Below are 25,208 nucleotides of genomic sequence, written 5' to 3' on the forward strand. Positions count from 1 at the left end.
TTCACTCAAAGGAAAGTAATAAATAGGAAGCAAAGAAAGGTCTCATCACATAGTGAATCTAAGTCCTAATGACCTTCCTGGACTGCAAAATGGATTTGCAATTTACTTGGCATTGCCCAAACCATTTGGTGCCTCTAATGAGGTGTGAAAACATTTTGGCCATTTTGGACCAAGACTCTGTATTTCAGACTTCTCCTCAATAATTTATGGAGGGTCACACTACCTTTCCCTGGAAAAGTAAAAATGATGTATCAGTGGCAAGGGAGGACTCGATTCCAGTCTGTCCTGTCTATTGCTTTGACGGTCATGTGATTGATCACTAAGGAGTCTTCATCTATTCTGCTGCCCCAGAGACCAGAGAATAGCGAGTTATATAACACAGGTATAGAGCAATCTAATGCCTGGCATTCCGCATTTCTCTTTCTTTTAAAAAGCGCTGACTGGGTCTCTGGCCAAAAATGGAGAGCAAAAACTCACATTTCCACAAGGGAAGTCATGTGCAAAATAATGTTTGCATGCTGAGCAGTATCCAGTCAGTCTCTCAGTCTCTCCTCTCCATCTGGATTTGCTATAAAGGCAGCAGTTGGTCAGTCAATGCAAAGGCATCTATCTATACCACATGGAGATAACATTCACCCAATGGCATGAAATCAGTTAGCTTAAAAATGAAAGACTCGCTCATTTTGAAAAGTGGGAATAAAGTCCTGCATAGTTTGTTTCTTTGAGCTCATCATAATTTTTTTCTTTCCAGAGTGAAATAAAAACAAACCATGAGACAAAGTGAAAGAGAAGCACATCACAGTACTTATTTTATTTTTTTGTTTTATTTATTTAAAAAAGTACATCACATAGTTGATATAGTTTATCCCAATACATTTGTTTCCAGATAAGTGAAAGTAAGGTTATTGAAAAAAATAGAAAAAATAAAATGGAAGAGAAGAAAAGGGAGAAGAAAGAATAAAAAGAAAATAGAGGAAGGAAGGAAGGAAAGAGAAAGAAAGAAAGGAAAGAAAGAAAGAAAGAAGAGAAGAAAGAAAGAAAGAAAGAAAGAAAGAAAGAAAGAAAGAAAGAAAGAAAGAAAGAAAGAGAAGAAAGAAAGAAAGAAAGAAAGAAAGAAAGAAAGAAGAAAAAGAGAAAAAGTAGCAAGCACTTTGGTGAAAATTATAACTCCAATGAAGACATTAATACAATGGTAAAGGTTTATTATACTCTTTTTGTTAGCTGTGTATTCTGTTTAATTGGGGTGTTCGTTTAGGTATGATAGCATGAAGCAAATGAAGTTGTCCAGAAATTCATAGCACTATTACTGATACTATGACTTTTAGGGACATGCACTCAGCTTCCAGGCTTCCTAGAAGAAGAAAGATACAGGGGGAGGTTGCCTGCACTCACACGTCACTTATTTTCATGTGCTTCTGCTCTTCATTCATTTCCTCAGCAAGCCATATCTCCATCCAGCTGGTCCACAAAGATTGCAACTATTGTATACTCTACCAAATAAAATAGGTTCTTGTCTGAAATTCACTTTGTTCTTCTTTTACACCTAACCACAGTAGCCAGTGTGAGCATTAGAAATCCACTGGGGGTGGGGGGCGGAGAGACAGCACAGTGGTAGAACATTTATTTGCCTTGCATGCGGCTGACCTAGGAGGGACCCGGTTGAATTCCGGGCATTCCATATGGTCCCCCAGCCTGCCAGGGATTATTTCTGAGTGCAGAACCAGGAGTAACCCTGAGTGCCACTAGGTGTGGCCCAGAAACAATCATTCAATCAATAAAGTTAAAAAAAATCCAGGGCCAGAGTGGTGGTGCAGCAGTAAGGTGTTTGCCTTGCACGCGGCTGAACTAGGATGAACCATGGTTCGATCCCCCCGGTTGGTCCCATATAGTCCCCCAAGCCAGGACCTATTTCTGAGTGCATAGCCAGGAGTAACCCCTGAGCATGACAGGGTGTAGCCCCAAAACCAATTAATTAATTAATTAATTAATTAAAATAAGATTTTAAAAATCCACTGAGCTTATTAACATCTTCAACCACCAATCTAGACAAAGATGGTACTCAAATTTCTACCTGGGTTTCTTTCTTTAAAAAAAAATCAAGGGGCCAGAGAGATAGCATAGAGGTAAGGTGTTTGCCTTTCATGCAGGAGGCCATCAGTTCGAATCCCGGCGCCCCATATGGTCCCCTGTGCCTGCCAGGAGCAATTTCTGAGCCTGGAGCCAGGAATAACCCCTGAGCACTGCTGGGTGTGACCCACAAAAAAAAAATTAAAACTATAGACTTTAATAAAACATTAATACCTTATGAAAAAAGTTACTTCTTCTACCTGGGTAAGTGAATGATTTTTAGATAGCAGTAAGTTCTTTAAAGAAGAAATAGGAGGAGGCATAGAGATGACTTAACAGACAAGAGACTAGACTTGGGGCCGGAGAGATAGCATGGAGGTAAGGCGTTTGCCTTTCATGCAGGAGGTCATCGGTTCGAATCCCGGCGTCCCATATGGTCCCCCGTGCCTGCCAGGAACAATTTCTGAGCCTGGAGCCAGGAATAATCTCTGAGCACTGCCGGGTGTGACCCAAAAACCACAAAAAAAAAAAAAAAAAAAAAAAAAGAGACTAGACTTTTGGGGGCCGGGCGGTGGCGCTAGAGGTAAGGTGCCCGCCTTGCCTGCGCTAGCCTAGGACGGACTGCGGTTTGATCCCCCGGCCTCCCATATGGTCCCCCAAGCCAGGAGCGACTTCTGAGCGCATAGCCAGGAGTAATCCCTGAGCGTCACTGGGTGTGGCCCCCCCCCAAAAAAAAAAAAGAGACTAGACTTTTGTCTAGACTTGGAGTAGCAAAGTTTCATTGTTTCTAATGGGTTTCTAATATCACTCCTGAATTCCAAGCATTTAGTCAGTTTGTACCAGGTACTTGCTCATCAACATTTGGATGTTCAACTCATTGGGAGAGCATTGTTTTAACGTCTTCTCATCCTCCCTTATTATAAACTATTGAAATATGTTCTGAAGGGTAGCAAAATAATCACCCAAAATATGCTGCTTTGAAAATGGCTTCTTTTGGGGCCGGAGAGATAGCATGGAGGTAAGGCATTTGCCTTGCATGCAGAAGATCGGTGGTTCGAACCCCAGCATCCCATATGGTCCCCCAAGCCTGCCAGGAGCGATTTCTGAGTGTAGAGCCAGAAGTAACCTCTGAGCACTGCCCGGTGTGACCCAAAAACAAAACAAACCAAAACAAAAAAGAAAATGGATTCTTTGGGGATAAGAGGCACTTGGCCTATAACAAAAACAGAGCGAGAGATTTTCTCAACTCTTTTTCTTCCTAGATAGATCCTCCAAAGGGACCCTGCTATAAAAATCCCCTCCAAAGCTGTTCTATGGACCAGAGAAAGCAGTTTCTAAACAGAAACTAGACCAGAAAAAGACAATATACCTAGAACACTCTATCATAACTCATTGTCCAATTTTGTTCACCTTGCTTGCTTTTTTGTTTATTTATGGTGCTGAAGATCAAATGGACGATCTCATAGGTGGAAGACATGTTCTTACCACTAAGCACTTCCCTCTCCCCTCATCTATTCTCTTGCCAACTCTCTCACTCTTTATCTAACTGCCTATCATAGTGTGTGTTTGGGTCATGTTCAGTGGTGCTTGAGGGCTTCTCCCTTTTTAGTGCATAGCAGTTGTTTCTGCTGGTTCTTGGGAAACAATGAAACTTTGCTACCCCAAGTCTAGACAAAAGTCTAGTCTCTTGTCCTTTAAGTCATCTCCATGCCTCCTCCTATTTCTTCTGTAAAGGACTTACTGCTTTCTAAAAATCATTTACTTACCCCTAAAAAAACCTACCTGCTCACTCTTTTTTTAGATGGTATTTAGTTCCAAATTCTAAACCACCTTAATAAATTACTAATTTTCTTTGGCTCTGGAAACCATATGTGGTGATGGGAATCTAACCTGAGTTGGATGCATGCAAGTTAAGCAACTTATCAGCCTCAGCATAGACGTTTATGAATTATGTAAGCCAAGGAAGGTTCCCCCCCAAATGCTCACAACTAGAAATGGCTTAGAAATGGCAAATAATCACTTTCATAACTGTAGCCCATATGTTTTCCTAGAATATGTCGCTTGTTCTCCAAGCACAACTTTCATGTAAGGGAGAAATAAACATTTCAAGATAACTGGAAAATATCAAGTCTCCTTAAAAGGACATAAATGATGCCTGCCTTTCCAGAGGCAGCATTTCAAAAGCAGCAGTCTCTGAAACAAGAGTTTAAACGACACAAAGAGAAGGTCAGTTGGAGGAATAAAATGACTTTTAAGTCCTGATCCTCTAGTAATCCTTGCTGAGAAAATGGAGCAGGAAAGAGTGGTTTCTACTTAAAAGGAATTAAAATAAAAAGCAGGCTCACAACAGTGGGCAAAGGTGCCCTTGTCTTATTCTCAACTCAGTCATTGACCAGCTCTATGATGGGCCTTGAGGGAAAACCCGTAACTCTGGGGGGCCTCTATTTCTTCAGCTGTAAAGTGAGGAGATTGAACAAGATGATTTATAAGATTTCTTACAGCTCAGACACCCTATGTCTTGATGAAATTCAAACAATGTTAGATGTGGTATCCTGCAAGCAATAGAAAACAACTTGGAGACTTAGGCAGGCAGAGTTTGTTGGGGGGGGGGGAGGGGAGTTCTTTGCAAGAATTTTACCAGTACATTGTAGAATCAAAGGAAAGACTAGACAGGCCTCAGAAACAAGATGCTTGGTAAGAGTAGGGGGCATATTGCTATGCAAGAAGCAAGAATGTAGGGCCGGAGCGGTGGTGCAAGCAGTAGAGCATCTGCTTTGCACAGCTAACCTAGCACGAACCGTGGGTTCAATCCCCCAGTGTCCCAGATGGTCTCCCAAGCCAGAAGCAATTTCTGAGTGCATAGCCAGCTGTAACTCCTGAGCATCACTGGGTGTGGCCCAAAACCAAAAAAACAAAAAACAACCAAAAAAAAAGGAAGCAAGAATGCTTCTGGTATATATAAACTTGGATGCTTTATCCATGTTCTCATAAATTGAATCCTGAGATAGATGCTCAAAGTGCTGTGGCTTAGGTCACAAGACCCCACCACCACTATTGGTAATAGGGAACCCTTGATTCACATTCCCTCAAGGACATCATTTAATAGGCAAGAAGTAATTCCCATGCAGATCTTTGCTGCAAATATGTTTGGTTTTGTGATACTTCAATGAAAAAGTAGAGATGTGGTGCGTGCCCACTAGTAGCCTGGTGAGGAAACGCGTGAATACAATGAGCATGTGCCTGATAAGTTGTGAGAAACCAATAAATAGTTCTTCATCCCACACGTGTTCTTAAGAACATACTGGGTGGGCCAGCACCATACAAGCTTCTAAGAATATGCTAATAAACAGAACCTGGCTAGAGAAAACAGTCATGAATTAATAACAGTGAATCACAGATATGAGAGAAGGTTATAGAGATGGCTCAAGGGTCAGGTCCCTACTTCAATCCCCCAGAGCACAGCTAGGTGGAAAACACACACACTACACACACACACACACACACACACACACACACACACACACACACTGTCCTGTTTGTGTGCTGGGTCAGAGCAGTACCCCGCATCACCAAAACCTGAGCATTGCCCATCCAACACAATTAGCCACATGTCTGCAAAAGTGGCCTACTGGACCCCAGAGTACTTGGGATTTTTCCTCCCCAAATATATACCCAATAAAGGTTCAAGGCAGAGAAAGTGGCTATTTGGGAGATTTTGAGTCATATTCAAGATCTTGCTCAAAGTTCTAAGATCCTACTCAAAACTTTTTAAGAACCCAACTGAGAGTAAATCTCTGGGTCTGTGAATTCTTGGCAGGAACATGTAAATGACCTTGACCTTATTACCACTATTGTCCTCTGTTACAGCTAGTAATTTATGTGTCCTATCTGTCTTATTGCAGGCAGGCAGTATTAAAAGTATAAACCTTTCATTCACAGTATCTGCTTAAAAATCTTTTAGTAAATGCAATTCTCCTACTAAAAGTGATTGCAATTGTACAGAACTTGAAGCTTGATGCTTGCCTTTTGTAAGCCAAGTTGCCATTGATTTTATGCTTTTCGTCTGGACAAAACAGGTGGTGTATGAGAAAATAATTGAGCTCCTCAGAAATTGTAAATTATCTCTACCTCAGAGAATATGTACTTGTAAATGCCCGAGGAAAATCCCATACCCATCTACCAACAGTAGAGGGATAAAAACAAATAGAATTCTTTTTGCCAAATTTTGGGGGGAAGAATTAGAACCACACCTGGCAGTGCCTGGTTCTGTGATCTGGAGTGACCCCTGGCTATGCTAGGGGGATCACATGTGTGCTGGGGACTAAAATGAGATCAGCCTCATGTAAGGCAAATAAATGCCTTACCTCTACAACAGGAAATTTCCTTTCCTTTAAAGACTTGATTCAAAAATATTTTCCACTTCTGATATTCCATTGCCTGAAACATTAGTCATTAAAAGGAAATATAAAGAATCATTACTATTATTCTGCTATATTGCTACATCTTTAATTCCTATATTTTAGGTTTAGTATCTCAGTTTGTGAGGAGGGGAAGAATGACATACCCAAGAAACTTTTGTGCTAAAATATTTACTTTTGTTCACTTGTTTACACTTACATTCAATCCTGCAGTCAAAATCTGGAAATCTGTTCAGATAAGAAATTTTAACTCAAGGAGATTTTTCTATATACAATGTTAAACACTACCCTCTAGTCTATATGAGCCTTTACTATCATTTAATGACCATAATTTTCTTTATGTTAAAGAGAACTATAAAACTACTATTTGCTATTTAATTTAAATCAAATATTTTAAATTTATTTTTGGGGTACCTTTGAATTTTTTAAACATCACCATCATTTTAAAGGAGACAAAATTGTTCAATAAATCAGATGTACATGTCAACAACCTAGGTCATCACAACTGTAGAGGAAAACCCATCAAAGCAGAATCTGGAATATAGGCCAATGAGAAAAAAGAATTCTCATTTTTGCCTGTGTGTGGATTCCTCAATGTTAGTACCTTAGGGCCTTGGTAAGCAAAATAATGATGAGCCCCTGGAGGGGGAATATAAGGAGGTGACAGGGGAGGGGGACTTTGACTCTTTCCATATATTTCATCAGCTTATTTTCTATGACTCATTATGGTAGCCTGAAAAAAACTCTTGATTTGAGCTTGGGTCAAATAAGTACAGATGAACTAGTTTCCTTCAGCCACTCTACATGGCCAGTTTACTCGTGCACATCCTCAGCTGGACCTGAATATTGATCTGTTTTATGTTTGTTCCCAGCATAAAATTAGTAGTCTTCAAAAGGATTCCATTCAGATCTTCCAGAGTAATTAAAATGATAATCTAAATATTAAAAAAGAACAAATAAAAAAGAACAAATATTAGCAAAATAATTTTTTGTTAAGTGTTATTCCAGTAGAATTCATGGGAAATAGCTTTTTTTGGGACTGGAGAGATAGTCTAGCAGGTAGGGCACTTGCCTTGCATGTGTCCAATCTGGATTCAATCCCTGGCATCCCATATGGTTCCCCAAGCACTGCCAGGAGTAATACCTGAATGCACAGCCAGAAATAACTCTTGAGCATGCTAAACAAACAAAAATTACTCATTAAAACTGTGTTTTCCACATGAGTGGTTACCAGAAGGGATGGGTATAGGAGGTGGGTAAACTGAGGAAAAAGAAGTAAATTATATAGTCAAAGTACTGGATGTGATAGTGGGGAAGAGATTTTATAGAATATATTAGGCAGGAGTTTAGAATGATACATAGCTGAAACTTACATCATTATAGTGCAAAGTGATTTTTTAGGAACTTAAAGGTTATCCATTTCCCCAGAAGAAAACTTAATTAAGAAAAATTTTCTACTTATTTTTGACTGAAGGAATAGTAGAATCTTTGTGATCCTACTTAATGCAAATACTTTTTGTTCCCACCTGGCACTGTTCAGGAGTTACTTCTGGCTCTGCACTCGGGGATCATTTCTGGTAGATTCAAGAAAACTATTATGGGACACTAGGGATCGAGCCTGGGTCAGTTGGTCTCAGGGAAGGCAAGTAACCTACTCTCTGTACTATCTCTCTGACCCCAGGGCTCTACAATATTTGTCTAAGAACATGGTGTTGTTATTAGTAAGAAAATTCTCATCCTAGGACCCAGGACACATGGGACCTGCCTAGTATTTGCCACAAAAGTATGTTTGAGTTATTTTCCCTCTCTATGAGAAGAAAGTATAAATAAACTTTCAAGTTGTTTTTGTCATAATCTTTCATTATTCTAGTACAAATACACAGAAATTATGATTCACTCATTGATTTCAACAGGCATCTCTTGGGTACTTATAAAGAACCAGGCATAGGTTCTCTGAACAGAAAGGAGAGTGAGACCACCCCACATATTCCCCCAAATTCTTTGGGACATATCTGTCTGTTTCCTGGCACTGTTGGAAGCAGGGGTTCCCTAAGCTGATGCCCGCATTGATGGTGTGCTATTTTTCCAATGAGTAGCAGAATTCCTGGCATACCATAGGTGCTCCAAAAACATTCAGTAAATGAACAAAGAAGAGGTTTTTCAGGAACAAGATTGATCAACCCCATACAAATTCCAGAGAGGAAACTATCAAGCATTCATTACAACTAAATTTGAGCCAGAGACAGTATAGATCGGGCAGGGGTCTCAAACTCGCGGCCCGCGGGCGTTTGCGCCCTCCGTACAACATTTTGTGGCCTTGCCCTAGAGGAATCTTTTTTTGTTTTGTTTTGTTTTAGTTGTTTGGGTCACACCCCCCAATGTTCAAGGCTTACTACTGACTTTGTACTCAAGGATTACCCCGACTTTGCCTACATAGGGTAAGGAGTTTGCTTGCATATGGTTGACAGTTTTGATCCCAGACACCATTAAAAGTGTATCCCGAGCATAGAGCCAGGAGTAAGCCCTGAGCACCCAGATGTGGCCCAACCCTCACCACCAAAAAATAAAAAATCACAAATACAACATAAAGTAGATTCTACCTAGGAATCCCTTAGCCCACAGCAGATAGTCTGCACCAACACCTGTTCTCTCTAGTCCTGGTCAGAGATGTATCCCTGGAGCTCATGTCTTGTGTAATGGACTGAGGTGTCCACACTTTCTCTTCAATTACCTCTCTGTATCAGTTCCTCACCTTTCCCTGCCTTCTTGGGTCCCTAGGAGACCCAATTGTAGAACCTGCTTCTGGGACACAGAGTTTAAACAACACAACTGAGCACAAGGCATGACAAAAGGGGATGCAGCCAAGTTGGGTTGTCAGTTCCCTCTCGGGTGGCTGTGTTGCATCTCCAGAGATCTCAGCTGGTGCCAGGCAGCTCTGCTTGTGTTTTTTCTTCCCTGAATCTGTTGTTTATGTGTGTCTCGAGGATCATATCCCTCTAGTCTTGAGGGGCACAGAATCCTTAGAATATCCTGTTCCCTAGGACATTTTTTTAAATTTCTTTTTTATTGAGTGAAGTTTCATGATTCACAGTACTTTTTATGATGGTTTCCCATGCACAAAATTCCAACACCATACCCATCACCAGTGTATTCACCTCCCCCCCCCCCAAGGATCCAAGAACACTCTCTTTCAACCCCTGTCCTCCACCATCTCAATTCTCACTACCTTTTTTTTTTTTTTTAATTTTTGGGCCACACTCAGTGACGCTCAGGGGTTACTCCTGGCTATGTACTCAGAAATCACTCCTGACTTGGGGGGCCATAGGGTATGCTGGGAATCAAACCACAGTCCATCCTAGGTCAGGTGTATGCAAGGCAAACACCCAAATGCCCTACTGCTGACAACCACTCCGACTCCTCTCACTACCTTCTTGACCTTCTCACATCCGAGTTTGATAGCCCCTTATTCACTGCATTCATCTCCAAACTTTGAGTAGAGCATCAGTTTTATGAAGAACCTGGACTGTAATCTGAACATTACATGATTTGGCCCAAGCACAATAAAAGAATTGTGTAGGGACTGGAAGATAATACAGTAATTAGAGCTGTATGCCCCAGGTTTACACCCAGCACCACGTGGTCCCCAAGCATCATCAGGTGTGGCCCTGGAGACTCTCTGCACCTCTGGATTGGTTCAGGTGTCCCCAGCACTGCAGGATCTAAACACTGACACTTGCTCAATTCTTTGCATTGAACCACCAGCTTGATTAGCCAAGAATCACCCCAGGGCCTCCAGAACTACTTGTACTGCTTGGGAACACCCCCACTCCAAAAAAGTCTGTGAATGCTAATTTCTCTCCTCTTCCCTATTATCACTGTTATAATCTCCACCATGTGCCTTTAACACAGCACTTAATGCTAACAGCTATGTTAAAGTAAATGTTAAAATGTAAAAGCCACGTTAAAGTAAAGTTGTGCCTTTAACATACAGCTACTTAATGAAATCTATGTTGAATACATGAACAAAAGTCCACCAAAACCTTTATTACAGTCTTTGAATTAATTCCATGGGAATCAATGTACATTTATCCACATCCTAGTATTCGAGAGCCATATGAAGTCTTATCTGAATGTGGGGTTTGTTTTAAATCCTTTATGATTAATTATCTGCAGGTGTTTTATTATCTGCCTATTTTAGGTACCTATAGACCCAGAACCTTGTTAGAATTTCTCAGGTGAAAGGTGTCAGAAGGGGGGGGGGAAGGTATCAGAAAAAGCTTACACAGCCCTGATCTAGATGTCCAGATGTTAATTTAGGAAGCATCTTTAATTTTTATTAGTGAGGGCCAACGCATAGTTCTGCCTTACAAATAAACATTATCTTTTTCTCATGCTCCTACAGCACAAAGGTCGGCTTGCTGGGATTACAAATCAAGCTCAGGAAAGGGTGAATTGACATTGCAGGGACAGATGGACTAACATCCAGTTTCCGGTCCTTTCTAAATATTGGAGAGATTTTATCTTATGCCATCTAACACACAAATGAACTGAGTTTTGCCAATTCAGTCCTCTCGGTCTACTTTATCTCCAGAGAACCATAACTTTACTTCCTTGGATTGAGTAGATTTTCTTTCTTTTTTTTTTTTTTTTGTTTTTTTTTTTTTTTTTTCGGGCCACACCCATTTGATGCTCAGGGGTTACTCCTGGCTAAGCGCTCAGAAATTGCCCCTGGCTTGGGGGGACCATATGGGACGCCAGGGGATCGAACTGTGGTCCCTTCCTTGGCTAGACGCTTGCAAGGCAGACACCTTACCTCTAGCGCCACCTCACCGGCCCCTGAGTGAATTTTCTAATGAACAATGCCTGTCTGTCATTAAAGGCTTCACTACTCACCATGTGTCCTGATCTTGTTGGTGCATCATAGAAGTAATTTCTAGTTCTGGTATTTGAGGCAGCACTTCTGGGATCTGAGCTAAAGACAGCCTCTGGGGGGTGCCTATAATTGAAGAAAAAGTGCTACTTTAGTTACATCATTCTAGGCAATGGTGTTACAGAAACACCAATAATGGAGTAAAAAAAAGATACCCTCTATCCAGAAAAGATTTCTTTCCACCACTCAATGAAAATTGCTGCCTATACCTCTGTCTCTTCTAACCCATTTCTCTCAGCCTGGTTTTGTTTTTTGTGGGGTTTTGTTCTGTTATTTTGTTCTGTTTGTTTTTGGTGCAAGAGATAGAAATACACCCAGTTGCACTAGATGCTTACTTCTGACAATGCTCAGAGGAACATACGTGGTGCCAGAGGTTGAGCAGAGGTCAACTATATGCAAGGCAAATGCTTTAATCCTTTTAAAAATCTCCCTGGATCTCACTCTGTCTCTTTTCTTACATTTTTTCCCTTCTCCTGCTTTTCCCCACTTCCTGTGTTCATGACCTGAAGCTTAGTGTAAGGAAGAACCAACTAAAGAAAGAAAAGGAAACTTAACTATCAACCATTTTTTTAACTCTGTATCTCACAGTGATTTAATTCAAAAAGGAAAATAAAAGAAAATGTGGTAAGCACACTTTGATAACAAGAAAAAATTATATCAGTTTGGATACTGACTGCAAACATTCTTGCATCTGCTTTTGTTGAAATATGTCCTTAAAAATTAGTCCTTCATTTCAGGGACAGTTTTACTGACACAGAATTACAAATTAGATAAAGTCTCATCTATCTTCCTTGCTATGATTATGTAGCCTAATGAAACTCTTAATACTGTCTCTCGATGACTTAAAGGAGATGAAACTTCCTGGTCCTGGTATGGCCAACTTGGTTTGATCCCTCACATCCCATATGGGTCCCCAAGTCTGCCTTACTTCTTAGTGCAGAGCCTGGAATAACCCTGAGAAGTGTCAGGTAGGGCTCAAAAAGAAAAGATAAGGAAAGAAAAAAAAAAGAAAGAAAGAAAAAGAAAACTTCCTGACCCTGGCATAATAAATCTATTTCACTCTACTGGGATCCTGGTATCTTTTGGGGCAGGGGGCAGGTTGTTTACAGAATCTTAAATTCTACATTATACACAAGGTTTGGGTTTCAAATCTTCTTTTTTCTGCAGAACCCTGAATGTGTGTGAGAATGAGTTGACTCACTTATAATTTAATAAAAAATATATATAGGGGGACTCATTTCTAAAAAAAAATCAAAAAGGATATGTATGTAAACAAGTACACAAAGCTTTCTTGTCCACCAATATGATCAAACACCAGTTACTAAAATCAAAAGACTGTCAGATCTTCTCTCGGAGTTTTACTATTTTTATTAGAAAAAAGAGAAAGATTTTGATAGAAAAACTTGTTTAGGGAATTAATTTTCTGAATAAGAAAGACATTTACAGATTCAAAACATTTTAAGCATAAAAGAATATTCAGGTGAATCAATCTCTCTCTCTCTCTCTCTCTCTCTCTCTCTCTCTCTCTCTCTCTCTCTCCCTCTTTCTCTCTTGTTTTTTCAGACCAACCAATAAAAAGACAAGTTCTGGCTGTCTACTGGGGGTGGGGGGACTTATGCTCAGGAGGCACCATGTGGTGTTGGTCCTGAAATCCTTGCCCATGACCTGAAAAGCAAGTGTTTAAATCCTGTACTTTTCCTCTCTGACCCTTAATGTTTTTCTTTTCCCCTCTTTTTCCAAGATAGTCACTTCTCAACCCATCACCTCATTTTTTTCCTCTTCCCTTTCCTCTCTTCACCACAGTTAACTAAGGTCATTAGCATTTTCCATATCAATAGATGATAGAGAGATGACACATACTTTTATGAATATATGTATGTTCTTTCTTTTCTGCATAATTGGCATCATAGTATAATATATGCAAACTTAATGGCTTATCTTGGAGGTACTCTCTTATGATCTCTTCTCCATTCCTCTGAGGGGTTGGAATTTTAATACCAAATTAAAATGTTGTATTTTGTATTTAAAAAGTACTTAAATATTAAGACATCTGGGGCCAGGGAGATAGCTCAAAGAGCCCAGAATTCAATGCCCCGCTTTGCATGGTCCCTATCAGAACTGCCAGGTATATAGTTCAAGAGGCCTTATGCACTTCTGGGATAGGCCTAGAGGCCCCCAGTACCATTAGACCCAAGCAGTATTTTATCACTGGAGCCAAGCATTGTACCATCCAGCCCACTCTGATCAGCTTGGGCCTCCTGAGCTCTGCTTAGAGCTACCACCAAATTACAAAATGTGCTTATATGATTGCTATGAAGTCCAAGCGGATTAGCAGTGATGAATTCTGGAGGTTACTACTCTTGGCTCTTTCAAGTTATAACCTCTGTTTGAACATCAGTTAAAAGTCCAGGTTTCAGTGCTTGTTCTTTTATTCCCAAAGATGCCAAAGCTATCTTTATAGAGGTTTTTTCAGAGGAGAAGCCAGCTTTATCTCTACTTTGCTTGAGTTTTTTTTTTTTGGGGGGGGAGGTGTGGTGTTGTTTGCTTTGGTTTGTTTGTTTGTTTGCAGGCCATACTCAGTGAAGCTCAAGGGTTACTCCTAGCTCTGCACTCAGGAATCACTCTTAGCAATGCTCAGAGGACCCTATAGGATGATGACAATTGAACCCAGGTCAGTTGTGTACAAGGCCTTACCTGCTGTACTATCTCTCCAGCACCCACCCTCTTTCCTTTTTATGTGGCAGTTGGCAACCCCAAACCACTGGTTGGAACCTGCACTGGCCTCAATCATTTCTTAATCCTTTTTACAAATATTTGGCATCCCATAGTATATAAGTAGCACATGTTCTTTATTTTTGTATTGAGGCACCATGATTTACAATAGTGCAACTATTAGTGATTTAGGAATACAATATCATACCATTCTCCCCTTTACACTGTCTCAAAATCCTTTCTCATCCCTCAACAACCTCCTTTAGCAGATTTCTTTGACTGACCACTGTCTGTTGTCATACTATGTATCTTCCACATGCAAGTGAGAATATTTGCTATTTGTCCTTGTCTCTCTCTGACTCACTAATCTCACCTTCAGTATAGCTGAGCTATACTGAATTATGCTCACTATATACTGAGCTTTATTCACTATACCCATCAGTTTCAACTGAGTTGCAAAGAACTGAACATTTCCTCTTTTCTTATGGCTGAGTATGTGACCACAATTTTTTATTCACTTATTTGCTCTTGAGAACTTGGCATGTTTCCAGATCATGACTATTATTAAAAACAGTGCCATGAACATAGGTGAACAAATATTTTCAACTAGATCCCTACAGAAAAGTCGCTATCTTTGACAAACTGCTAATAATTTTTCCCTATTGCTTTTATTTGTATTTGTTTTTTCTCATCATCAAATTTAGTCTTTCAGCTGAGACTGTGTCTCTATTAGAAAGGCCCACATTTGCAATTGGAAATAAATTCTATCATTGTGTTCTTTATTATTTAAAAATTCCAATGCTTATATTACATTGATCTATTTGAAAATTTATCCTGTTGCTGCTGAGAACTCTGGAAAAAAAGCAATTTGTTTCTAGATGGTTTATTCAGTTTAATAAGCACTATTCATTCAGGCAGTCTTTTTTGCCTGATCATTTGATATGGCATTTTCATTGAAATCATAAACTATCTTATTTTTTAACTTGATAATTTTATCTAGTTATATATGAATGTTATAGAGAAATGCCTGGCTCTCTTTATTTCTCTGTCCATTTATTCTTGATTGTTATTTATGGCTTATCTTTTACAGAGTGATATTACAATAATTCTGCTTATTCCAAAAATATTGTGTATTTTATTGATTTAGGAAAAATTGACATTTTTACATTTTACATTTTCATCTTTCTATCCAGGAATATGGTATACCATTTTTTGTTCAAGTCATTTTTACAGACATATGTATTTTTCCAAAGTTTTTAGGAATACTTATATAGTTTTTCACAGAAATCCCCATGTGTAATTCCTATTGAATTTATTCTAGTAATTTTATAATTTTTATAGTTGCTTGAATTGCACTATAGGTTTTAAAAATATATGATGCCATTTATTTTTTATATTGCTTTGAAAACCTATGAATTTTAACTTTTTAAATTGTTCTTTAGGGAACTGTCTTAGATATTCAAGACATACAATATCTATGAGTTTATCTTAACTATATTTTTCTTTTTTTTTGTTTTTTTTTTTTTTGGGCCACACCCTGTGACGCTCAGGGGTTACTCCTGGCTATGCGCTCAGAAGCTTGCTCCCTGCTTCTTGGGGGACCATATGGGACGCCGGGGATTGAACCGCGGTCGTCCACTAGGCTAGCGCAGGCAAGCAGGCACCTTACCTCCAGCGCCACCCCCGCCCAGCCCCTTAACTATATTTTTCAACTTGTCTAATCTTGAAATTTTAGATTTAGGCAAAAGTTAGATAAGAAATTTTCTTTTTTTTTATCTAAAAGGCTACTGTTTCCAGGTCCACAGTGAATAAAGTGGCAATTAATAAATATTCTTTAAAGTTTTCTGATGTTAGTTAGCAAGTGCCTTTATAAGAATGATTGAGTCATTGAGACAAATGTATTTTATTATATTATTAAAGAGGCTATTTATATTTTAAGTGCTATTATACAAAAAGGGATAACCTATATTTTAAAATGCATTTCAGTATCTAGAAAGTGATCAAACAATATTTCTCACTGTATTCCTGGAACAAGCACACTTGCTCATAAGAGTGAACTAATGGAAACTGTACCCTAGGTTTTTCTGCTATATTTAGCTTAAGATTGTGTACATAAAGTGGTTGATTCTTAATAACAATGAAATAAAAATAACAGCTGTGAAGAAGCTCAATGCAGCGGCTCTATGAGAAAGAAAGCAATGGGATAGAATCTCATTTTCCCATCTTGGTCTTCATCAGGAAATCTTTGTTATTTATTTACTTTGTAGCAGGCTCAAAATTATGTCTAAAGAAATGTCGTACTGGGGCTGGAGTGATAGCACAGCGAGTCGGGCATTTGCCTTGCATGTGGTTGACCCAGGTTCCCTCCCTAGCATTTCATATGTCCCCCACCCCCCCAGGTCTGCCAGGAGTGATTTCTGAGCACAGAACCAGAAGTAACCCCAGAGCGCCACTGAATTGGTCCCAAAACACAACAAATAAAAAACCTCATACTAAATGGTTATTGTCATATTTGTGTAGCACTAGGAGGGCCTCAATGGGTGTTGAACATAACCTCAAAAAGCAACTACAACTGCTTCTTAATGAATAGTTGCCTAAGTTTATTTTCTTGATGTCTCCAGTTTAGAGAGATAACTTTCTGGAGTTTATGGGCAGAATAAATAAAAAAATCTAGAAAATGAACTCATAAGTAATAGAAAAAAGTTGCAATTATCTCTCAAATAGTAACTAGAAGATCAATTTATAATAATTCCTGCCCTATCTCTTTAAAAAAGAATTTCCAATATGTTTAATATATTAATATATTATTAATTATAATATATTGTGATATATAATATAAGTATTTTATATTATATAATTATATATCAATATATATTTAATATATTATAGACTATGTAGGAAAAAGGGTGCTTCCTAATTCTGCCTATCAAATAAACATTATAGCATTCAAACCTAAGAAAAACTGTGGCCATTGAGAAATCTTGCTTATGCATTATATGTGGTTGACTCCAGTTCAATCCCCAGTACCATATAGTCTCCCAAGCACTGCCAGGTGCAGTCCTGAAGGTCCCCAACCACCAGTGGGGTAACCCAGTATTGCAGGGCCCAAGCAGCACCACAAACTTGGCAAAAAGAATCACCATGAGGGACTAAGAACTCTCTTTAAAAAATCATGCTTAGGAGTCCGAGAGATGGTAAGTAAGGTGCTTGCCTTATCTGGGTGCAATCCCCAATAGCCACCCCACCACTACCACAAAAAAAAAAAAAAAGATATTTAGACCAAATTAACTCTTTCGAGGCCGAAGAGATAGCCTGGAAGCAGGGCATCTTGCCCTTTGCATGCAAAGGGTGGCTCGGTTCGAATCCCAGCATCCCCCGAGCCTGCCAGGAGTGATTTCTGAGCGTAGAGCCAGGAATGGCCCCTGAGCGCTGCCGGGTGTGACCCCATAAAAACCAAAAAATAAATTAATTTAATTAAAAATATAACTCTTTAGTTTACACTATCCTTCTGTTTCTCCTAATATCTAAAATCACATATGTTAATACTGTTAATAACAAAAATTCTAAAACGTTAATTTTTTCTAAAAAAGACAAGAAAATCAGGATATATATTCTTTTGTTTTGTTTTCTGGGCCACAACTGGTGGCACTCGGGTTTAGTCCCGGCTCTGTGCACAAACATTGCTTCCTGGCAGGCTCAGGGGTCCATATGAGATGCCGAGATAGAACCTCCTCGGGTCCTCTGTCCACGGTCAGCCAAGTGCAAGGCAAGGGCCTACCAAGTCGCTACCTTTCTGCCCTGGATATATCATTTTAATACATTCCCAGAACTAGCTCAAAGTGGGACGGAGTGATAACACAATGGCACAGCAGGTAGAGCCTTGTACTCAGCTGATACAGGTTGAATTCTAGGCATCCCATAAGGTCTCAGGAGCCCATTAGGAGTGATTTCTAAATGCAATCCCATAAGCACTTCCGGGTGTGGCCCAAAATTTGTAAAAAAGCTGCAAGGGATGAAAATTGTTTTTCTGAGTCTGCTCTGGGAAATCAAATTTCTTTCAAAGGACTAACAACTCACTAACACTAGCAAAAGCAGCAGAAACAAATATATTTTAAACTTTTCACAAATTTGTCAAATCTCTGACGTGGACATTTCTTGAATTTATTTCTCTGAACCGTTTGAAAAGCCTAAAAAATTCAAGAGACACAGTAGTCTGAGCTTTTACCCAGCTGCATCGAGCAAACAAATGGATTTTCAGCAATAGCAGCTTTGATTAAAAATAAAACTCCAGGCATTCTCTTGACAAATAAAGCCCTTTCCTGATGCCCGTGACAAACCCAGGCTGCCTCTAATATTTCTTTCCGTCTTTTTTATGTCAGATTTCTATAGCGTTTCAAAATGTTTCTAATAATAACACCTGGAATGTAACCTCAATTCATCCCTCCAAAGTCATTTTGTCTTCCTGCTGCGTCACTGAAACTTGCAAAGCAATTTTTTTTGCTTTGTATCTGATGATCTTCCTGTCAGAGAAAACTCACCTCCCTGGGGAAAAGGCACACCTAAGGTGGCCTAAGCCTGGCCAGACTCTGTTGCTGAAGAAATTTGTCCATCAATTTCTGATATTCTTCTCATCCGAAGTACTAACCAGGTCAGACCCTGCTTAGCTCCTGAGATCAGACAAGGTCGGGCGTGCTTAGGGTGATATGACCATAGACAATGTTTGACATTTTTATCTCCAAAGTGGCTCCTTCAGCTAAGTTTTTTTTCTCTGTTATTAAATTGAAAATCTCAAAGTAGTTTAAAACAAGGAGTGCTAGAGGTTAGAGGTTAGAGGAGCGATAACTCTGCCTTCAGCTTCCCAAGAGAGAATTTATTTTATTTTGTTGTCATTGCTTGTGTGTGTGCCTCTTTGGGTCCAAAGATGTGTCATGCAGGTGATATTCCAGAACCAAGCTTGGAGATAATAGAATATGGAGCACATAGTAGGTGCTCAGCAAATGTGTGCTGAATGAGAGATTGTCATCACAGTGGTTAGAGCACATGCTAAGCATATAACAACCCTAGGCTCCACTCCTGGGCCCCCAGAGTCCCTTGAACATCTCCAGGTACAGCCTTGTAAGTCCCTAAGCACCTCCAGGGTATTCTGGCCATCCTAGACTAGGATAAGCAGCATCACATCTTCAGGCCCTTGCACTGAGGACACCCCCAGGACACTTGTCTGAAAATCCACTGGGGATCCTATACCTCTTGTGCATCAGTTGGGAGGTCCAAAAGAATTTATTTTTTTGAAAAGAATGCCATCAGTGCTTCTAGATTTGGCATTTATGGCTGTTCTAGAATGGCAATGAAGGGACAGAATCAATCATTATCTTGTCGATAAATTTTATACACTTAAGCATTTCTCCCTTCAATAAGGCAGCCTCTACATTTTATCTGGCCAGCCATAGAGCTTATAGGCATAACCTTGGCTGTTTTATGAACCCAAGCTGTATTTTAAGAGTCAGAAATATGACACCTCATTTTTCTTAGTGAAAGGACCTCTGGTTCTATAAACTGTGGGTGTAAGCTGGATGATGTGATGCATCTTCCTCAGTGTGTGGCAATTGCAGGAGGGAGAGCCTGCAGACCTGATGGGAGGTTCCTAGCTAGTTGGATTCACCCAGTAAAGGCCTGCGGTGGCCTTGTGTGAAACAGCAGACAGATGGCCTCTCCTGGCAGTGCCACAAGCCTAGATCAGAGGTTTGGCACTGGGTATACTGATACATAAACCACCAAGATGATGTCCTCGTGGCTTTAGAAGTACTGCTATGGCTGCCTTGAGCCTAAAGGGAATAAAATAAATGCAAAGGTTGGGGCCAGAGAGATAGCACAGCAGTCGGGAGTTTGCTTTGCATGCAGCAGATCCAGGACGGATGGTGGTTTGAATCCCAGCATCCCAAATGGTCCCCCGTGCCTAGCCAGAAACAGTTTCTGAGCACAGAGCCAGGAATGGCCCCCTGAGTGCCACTGGGTTGTGACCCAAAAACAAAAACAAAAAATAAATAGATAGATAGATAAATAAATAAATAAATAAATAAATAAATAAATAAATAAATAAATAAAGGTAAAGGTAAAATGATCCAAAGAAATAGTATACTACGTACTTGCCTGCACACAATTGATCCAGGTTCAATCCCAGGAACAACATATTGGTCCTCTAAGCCCTTCCAGGAATGATCCCTGAGCACAAAGCCAGGAGTAAGCCCCACATATTACTGTGACCCCCAAAATTATTTAATTTTAAACACAAGTGATAAAGCTGTATTTGAACGTACTTTTAAAAAGTAGAAAAGCACGAAGAAGTACAAAAAGAAGCATGTTTGGGGCCGGAGAGATAGCGTTTGTCTTTTATGCAGAAGGTCATCAGTTCAAATCCGGTTTCCCATATGGTCCCCCGTGCCTGCCAGGAGCAATTTTTGAGCATGGAGCCAGGAGTTTCCCTTGAGCAATGCCGGATGTGACCCAAAAACCACACACACACACACACACACACACACACACACACACACACACACACACACACACACACACACACACAGGCAAAACAAAAGAAGCATGTTTGCCAACGTCTTTTAAACCTACTTAAAGAATCTTGTTTAGAAGTTTATGGTGATTGAGGGTCTGGGGATAGTCATATCTAACAAGACTCAAGACTATTTTTGGCTCTGTGTTCACGAGAGACCCTTGGTCAGGACTGGAGCAATAATACAGAAGGTAAGACACGTGCCTTGCATACGCCTGACCCAGGTTCATTCCCCAGCATCTCATACGGTCCTCTGGGCACTGCCAGGAGTGATTCCTGAGTGCAAAGCAGAATCCCCAAGCACTGGACGGGTATGCCTCCTCCAAAAAAATTAAAAAATTTACTACCTGAAAGTGCTCAGGAGGGCCTGATCGGTGACGTAAGCGGTAAGGCGTGTCTGCCTTGCCTGCACTATCCTTAGACGGAACGAGATTTGATCCCTTGGAGTTACATATGGTCCCCCACGCCAGGAGCTATTTCTGAGCTCATAGCCAGGAGTAACCCTGAGCATCAACTGGGGTGTGGCCAAAAACAAACAAACAAACAAAAAAGACAGATATGATGTTTCTGATGATGTAGTAATTCTTATTCACTTCTCTAATTAGTTTTCCAAAAAGCATAGAAATGCAGAATTCAATATGTCTACCTTTCATTTTGAACTTTTAAATATGAAGAAATGGAAAGAGAGAGGCGAGAGAGAACCAAGAACCACTGGCACTTTTCTGTGGACCCAAGATAGCTAGCGACCTTTTAAAGCTGATAGGACCAATGATAGCAGATTAGATTTGACTCCTTAAAATAGATTCCTATCTTTAAGGTGTTAACTCCTTACAATATTCAAAGTTCCATCTGCTAACAAACAGTGATCTTTAAAACCACTCATCCTTTCCAAATCTGGCTAAAACGAAAATCAAATGAGGATGGGAGACTAAATTGCTGCAAAATTACCTAGAATTAACATGAAAGAGAAAAAGACATTCCTGGAACAGACAAACAGGCAATATTATGAGTCAATGACTCACTGCCAGTTCATTCACACCACTGATAGTCCTCAGTAATTCCAGAAATAAAGCTGATGAAAGTGTTTTCACCATTCTCCTTTTTATTACTTTGGATAGGTATGATCAAAAATTAGAATTTAGGAGGGAAACATTCTTGAAAAGTCTTTGCAAGACAGAAGAAACCATCATTTCTTAGTAGAATCAGTAACTGAGGTCAGAAAGCATAGTACTAGAATAAATATCTTTGCATGCAGTTGATACTGATTAAGTCTTCATCACTGGATGAAACAGAGCCAGGAGTAGTCCTGAAACACTGCTATGTGTGGTCCCAAAACAAAACACACGGGAGGTTTGCAGAGGCAGGCAGGATGGCTTGGTGTAAGGACAGAGTAGATGATTCTCTGTAAGTTTTCTCATCAGTTAATCTGGCCTGGGCATATCATGGTCATAACACAATGGCATGTTGATGAATGCAGAAAAATAGGTCCTCATCTCATTTGCTTATAGTCTTTACACTTAGGAATTTCTTCCTGCATTGTAGGATGCCCTCTCCCATTTGGATCTGTTCTATAACCAAGCAGATGGCTCTAACCTTTGCTGGGTTTATACACCTACATTTGTATTTTTAAGTTTCATAACTGTTTTAGTGGAGCAAGTCAATTAAACGTTCATGTTTATCTTGCTTGGTGGCTTGACATCTGTGACCAGTGATTTATTTTTTGCCTCTGCAGGAAATTGAGACCTGCTTCATCTTCCATTTATCCCAGCCATCAACATGTTTCAGATTCTAATTTTACACTGCCATCCATTTTATTTTGGGCTAATACAAATTATTGGGCCAGCCACTTACTCTCAGCATTAAGTAATTCTCTCACACAATTAAATTCCATTTCTTTGGCTTTGTATTCCCTCGGAGCCCGCCCACATTAAACTGCAGAAAAATTTCAGCCCAGTTTTCCAGATGACTCACATTGTCACACACCAAGCCCCTATATCCTTTACAAAGAGAAACGTTTCATCTCAATTTCTAAGGTTAATACAAAAGAGTTTTTATCTGTGGGTTAGCCCAGCTGGAGTTCACTCCCCAGGTCACCACTGCTTCAAGTGGGTTGCTAGAAAGTAGACATCACTGAGTTTGAACTCACTCAGAAATTGAGTGTGGCACAGTTCTTAAACTCCTATAGCTTCTGTTTCTCATCAAAAAATAAACAAGAGGTTGCTATGAAATTAAATAGTTTGAAATGTCTGAAAGTCCTGGGCATGTGGGAAATGTTGGCTGTTTTTATAGTTTAATTCCCTTCCTAAGGCAATCTGGGTAGACTTACTTAACTATGATGCCAGCCATTGCAGAGACAAGGACTCTGTTGTGGCATATGCCAGTATATCATCAATTACTAAGCATATAGGCCTAGTCCACAGTTCACTTTCCATAAACTTTGGTCAACCATGAAAGTGAAGACATTGAAGGTTTAATCTCTTCACCATTGCACCATTGTTGTGGACATGGAGCAAGAAATATGACTTCCTTTTCCTGGTCAGGAAAACAGGAGCTTCCCTCATAGCCGGATATTAAATTGTTGTTGGCTATTTGGCTTGTGACATCTCTCAGATGTACTTGCAGTGTGGCAGGAAACCAGAAGAGTGATATTATTCCTCTCCTGCTTCCCTGTATCCTGTGCTCAGTGATATGAACTCAGCCTTTCCAAGACTTCTGGTTGGGGCTTGCAATACTCAGTGCAAAGCTGCTGGAGGAAAAGTGGAAGGGGAGCCCCCCCACCTCCCGCAGCTAACTAGTGGGAGGCAGTGATGGTGATACCGGAGAGGTCTTCTTATCAGACCATTCCCAGATTGTTGACATGGCCTATATTTTTCCCTGCCTGCCCTTCCATAATTCCTATTCCACTTTCAAAGTCAAGTTCCCTAACCTCTCTACCATTTCTATGGATTTCCAAGGACACTTCCTTTCTCCCAGGTCTGTCAAGCCCATTTCCATTGTTGTCATCTCAAAATTCAGATCCTGTGCACTGTGTGCCTGTCCTTGACTTTGGTCTCCCAGCATGGTCAACTGCTCAGCACTGTTGCTGAGGACACTGTGAAATTACTCTTACTCATTCCTCAAAGCCTCATCTGCAAGACAGTCAATGGTTTTCATTATTTTCTGCTATCCTTAGCAATTCTATAAGGCACATTCTATTTTCTTTTTTTTGTTTTGTTTTGTTTTTTGTTTTGTTTTGTTTTTGGGTCATACCTGGCAGCGCTCATAAGTTACTCCTGGCTCTATGCTCAGAAATCACTCCTGGCAGGCTCGGGAGGGGGGGACAATATGGGATGCCCGGAATTCGAACCACCAACCTTCTGCATGCAAGCAAACGCTTTACCTCCATGCTATCTCTCTGGCCCCCACATTCTATTTTCTTAATGACAAATTATGTTCTGCCTTTTTGCTTAATTTTTCCTTCTCCCCAGCCCTCAATATTTATTTTTGCTCATTGTTTTGTTTGGTTCGGGGGAAGTTGTCTTTTTTTCTTTTATTGAAATTAATTTTGGTTGGGGGGTCACATCCAACTGCTCTGCACTCAGGGATCACTTCTAGGGGGTGCTCAGTGATATGGGTCGCTAGGGAAGCAAACCGGGCTGACCACATAGAAGCACGTACTTTCTCTGCTTTATCATTTCTCCAGCCCCTCACTGCTTTTTTTTTCACTGCATACTCATTTCCTCCAAGGGTTTGTGTGATTTAATAAGCTTCACTTGCACTTGAATTACTTGCCAGATACTATGTCGAGGAACACAAATATAAACATGACTAGTCATTACCTGTGCAATGATAATAGTGGAACAAGTAAAATGTAGATTAATGCCAATGCAGAAAACATACACCAACACATTACTCAATGGCAGGAAGAAAATATTAGAGGCATGTAAACACTTTGGATTTGATTTGGCATAGAATGTCTCCTCTCAGAGATGTGACTCTTTTATTGTTTTTTGTTCTTGTTTTCTTTTTAGGAGTATAGAGATAGAATCTAGGGCTCATACAGGCAAAGCATGTGCTCTACAGCTGAACCAAATCCACAGCCAGAGGCACTAATGGGCCCTCACTTACGTCTCAGCCTCGTGCCCTGTTTGACCTTATTGTGTTAGTTCTGTCTTTTTTGAGGTATGAACTACCTCTCCCCCTGTGTGTAGCAATGTTTGGTTTTTAATCTATGAACAGCTGAAGACATATTCAGGGTTGGATGGCCAGAGCAGACAGCTAGCTGTTCGGCTGTGTAGACTCAGTCCCTGTGCTCTTTGAACTACATTTCTTCACTCATGGTTACCAGTGTCTACTGAATATCTCTCAGCATGCTATTTTCCCTGACATTCTCTCTGCTGCTCTAATCCATCATTACAGAGAAGAAGCTTTTAAAAAATGGCACTCAAGGGAAACATCAGCTCCTTCCATTCCTCTCCCAGAAAGAGCAACTTTATAAAGGTGGTTGGAGGGGGAGGGGGTGAGGATTATGTGTTAGTTA

General features: G+C 40.1%; 1 protein-coding gene across 1 annotated transcript in view; it reads right to left on the reverse strand.

Moving 5' to 3' along the window:
• Positions 1-251: 251 nt before the first annotated feature.
• TMEM156 (transmembrane protein 156) overlaps positions 252-25,208 on the reverse strand; it is a 66,161-nt gene continuing 41,204 nt past the window's right edge. Inside the window, 2 exon segments of the mRNA XM_049789823.1 lie at positions 252-342; positions 11,379-11,481. Of these exon segments, the coding sequence (XP_049645780.1) occupies positions 252-342; positions 11,379-11,481 (194 nt within the window).

Source organism: Suncus etruscus, chromosome 16 (genome assembly GCF_024139225.1).
Source record: "Suncus etruscus isolate mSunEtr1 chromosome 16, mSunEtr1.pri.cur, whole genome shotgun sequence".
NCBI lineage: Eukaryota > Metazoa > Chordata > Mammalia > Eulipotyphla > Soricidae > Suncus > Suncus etruscus.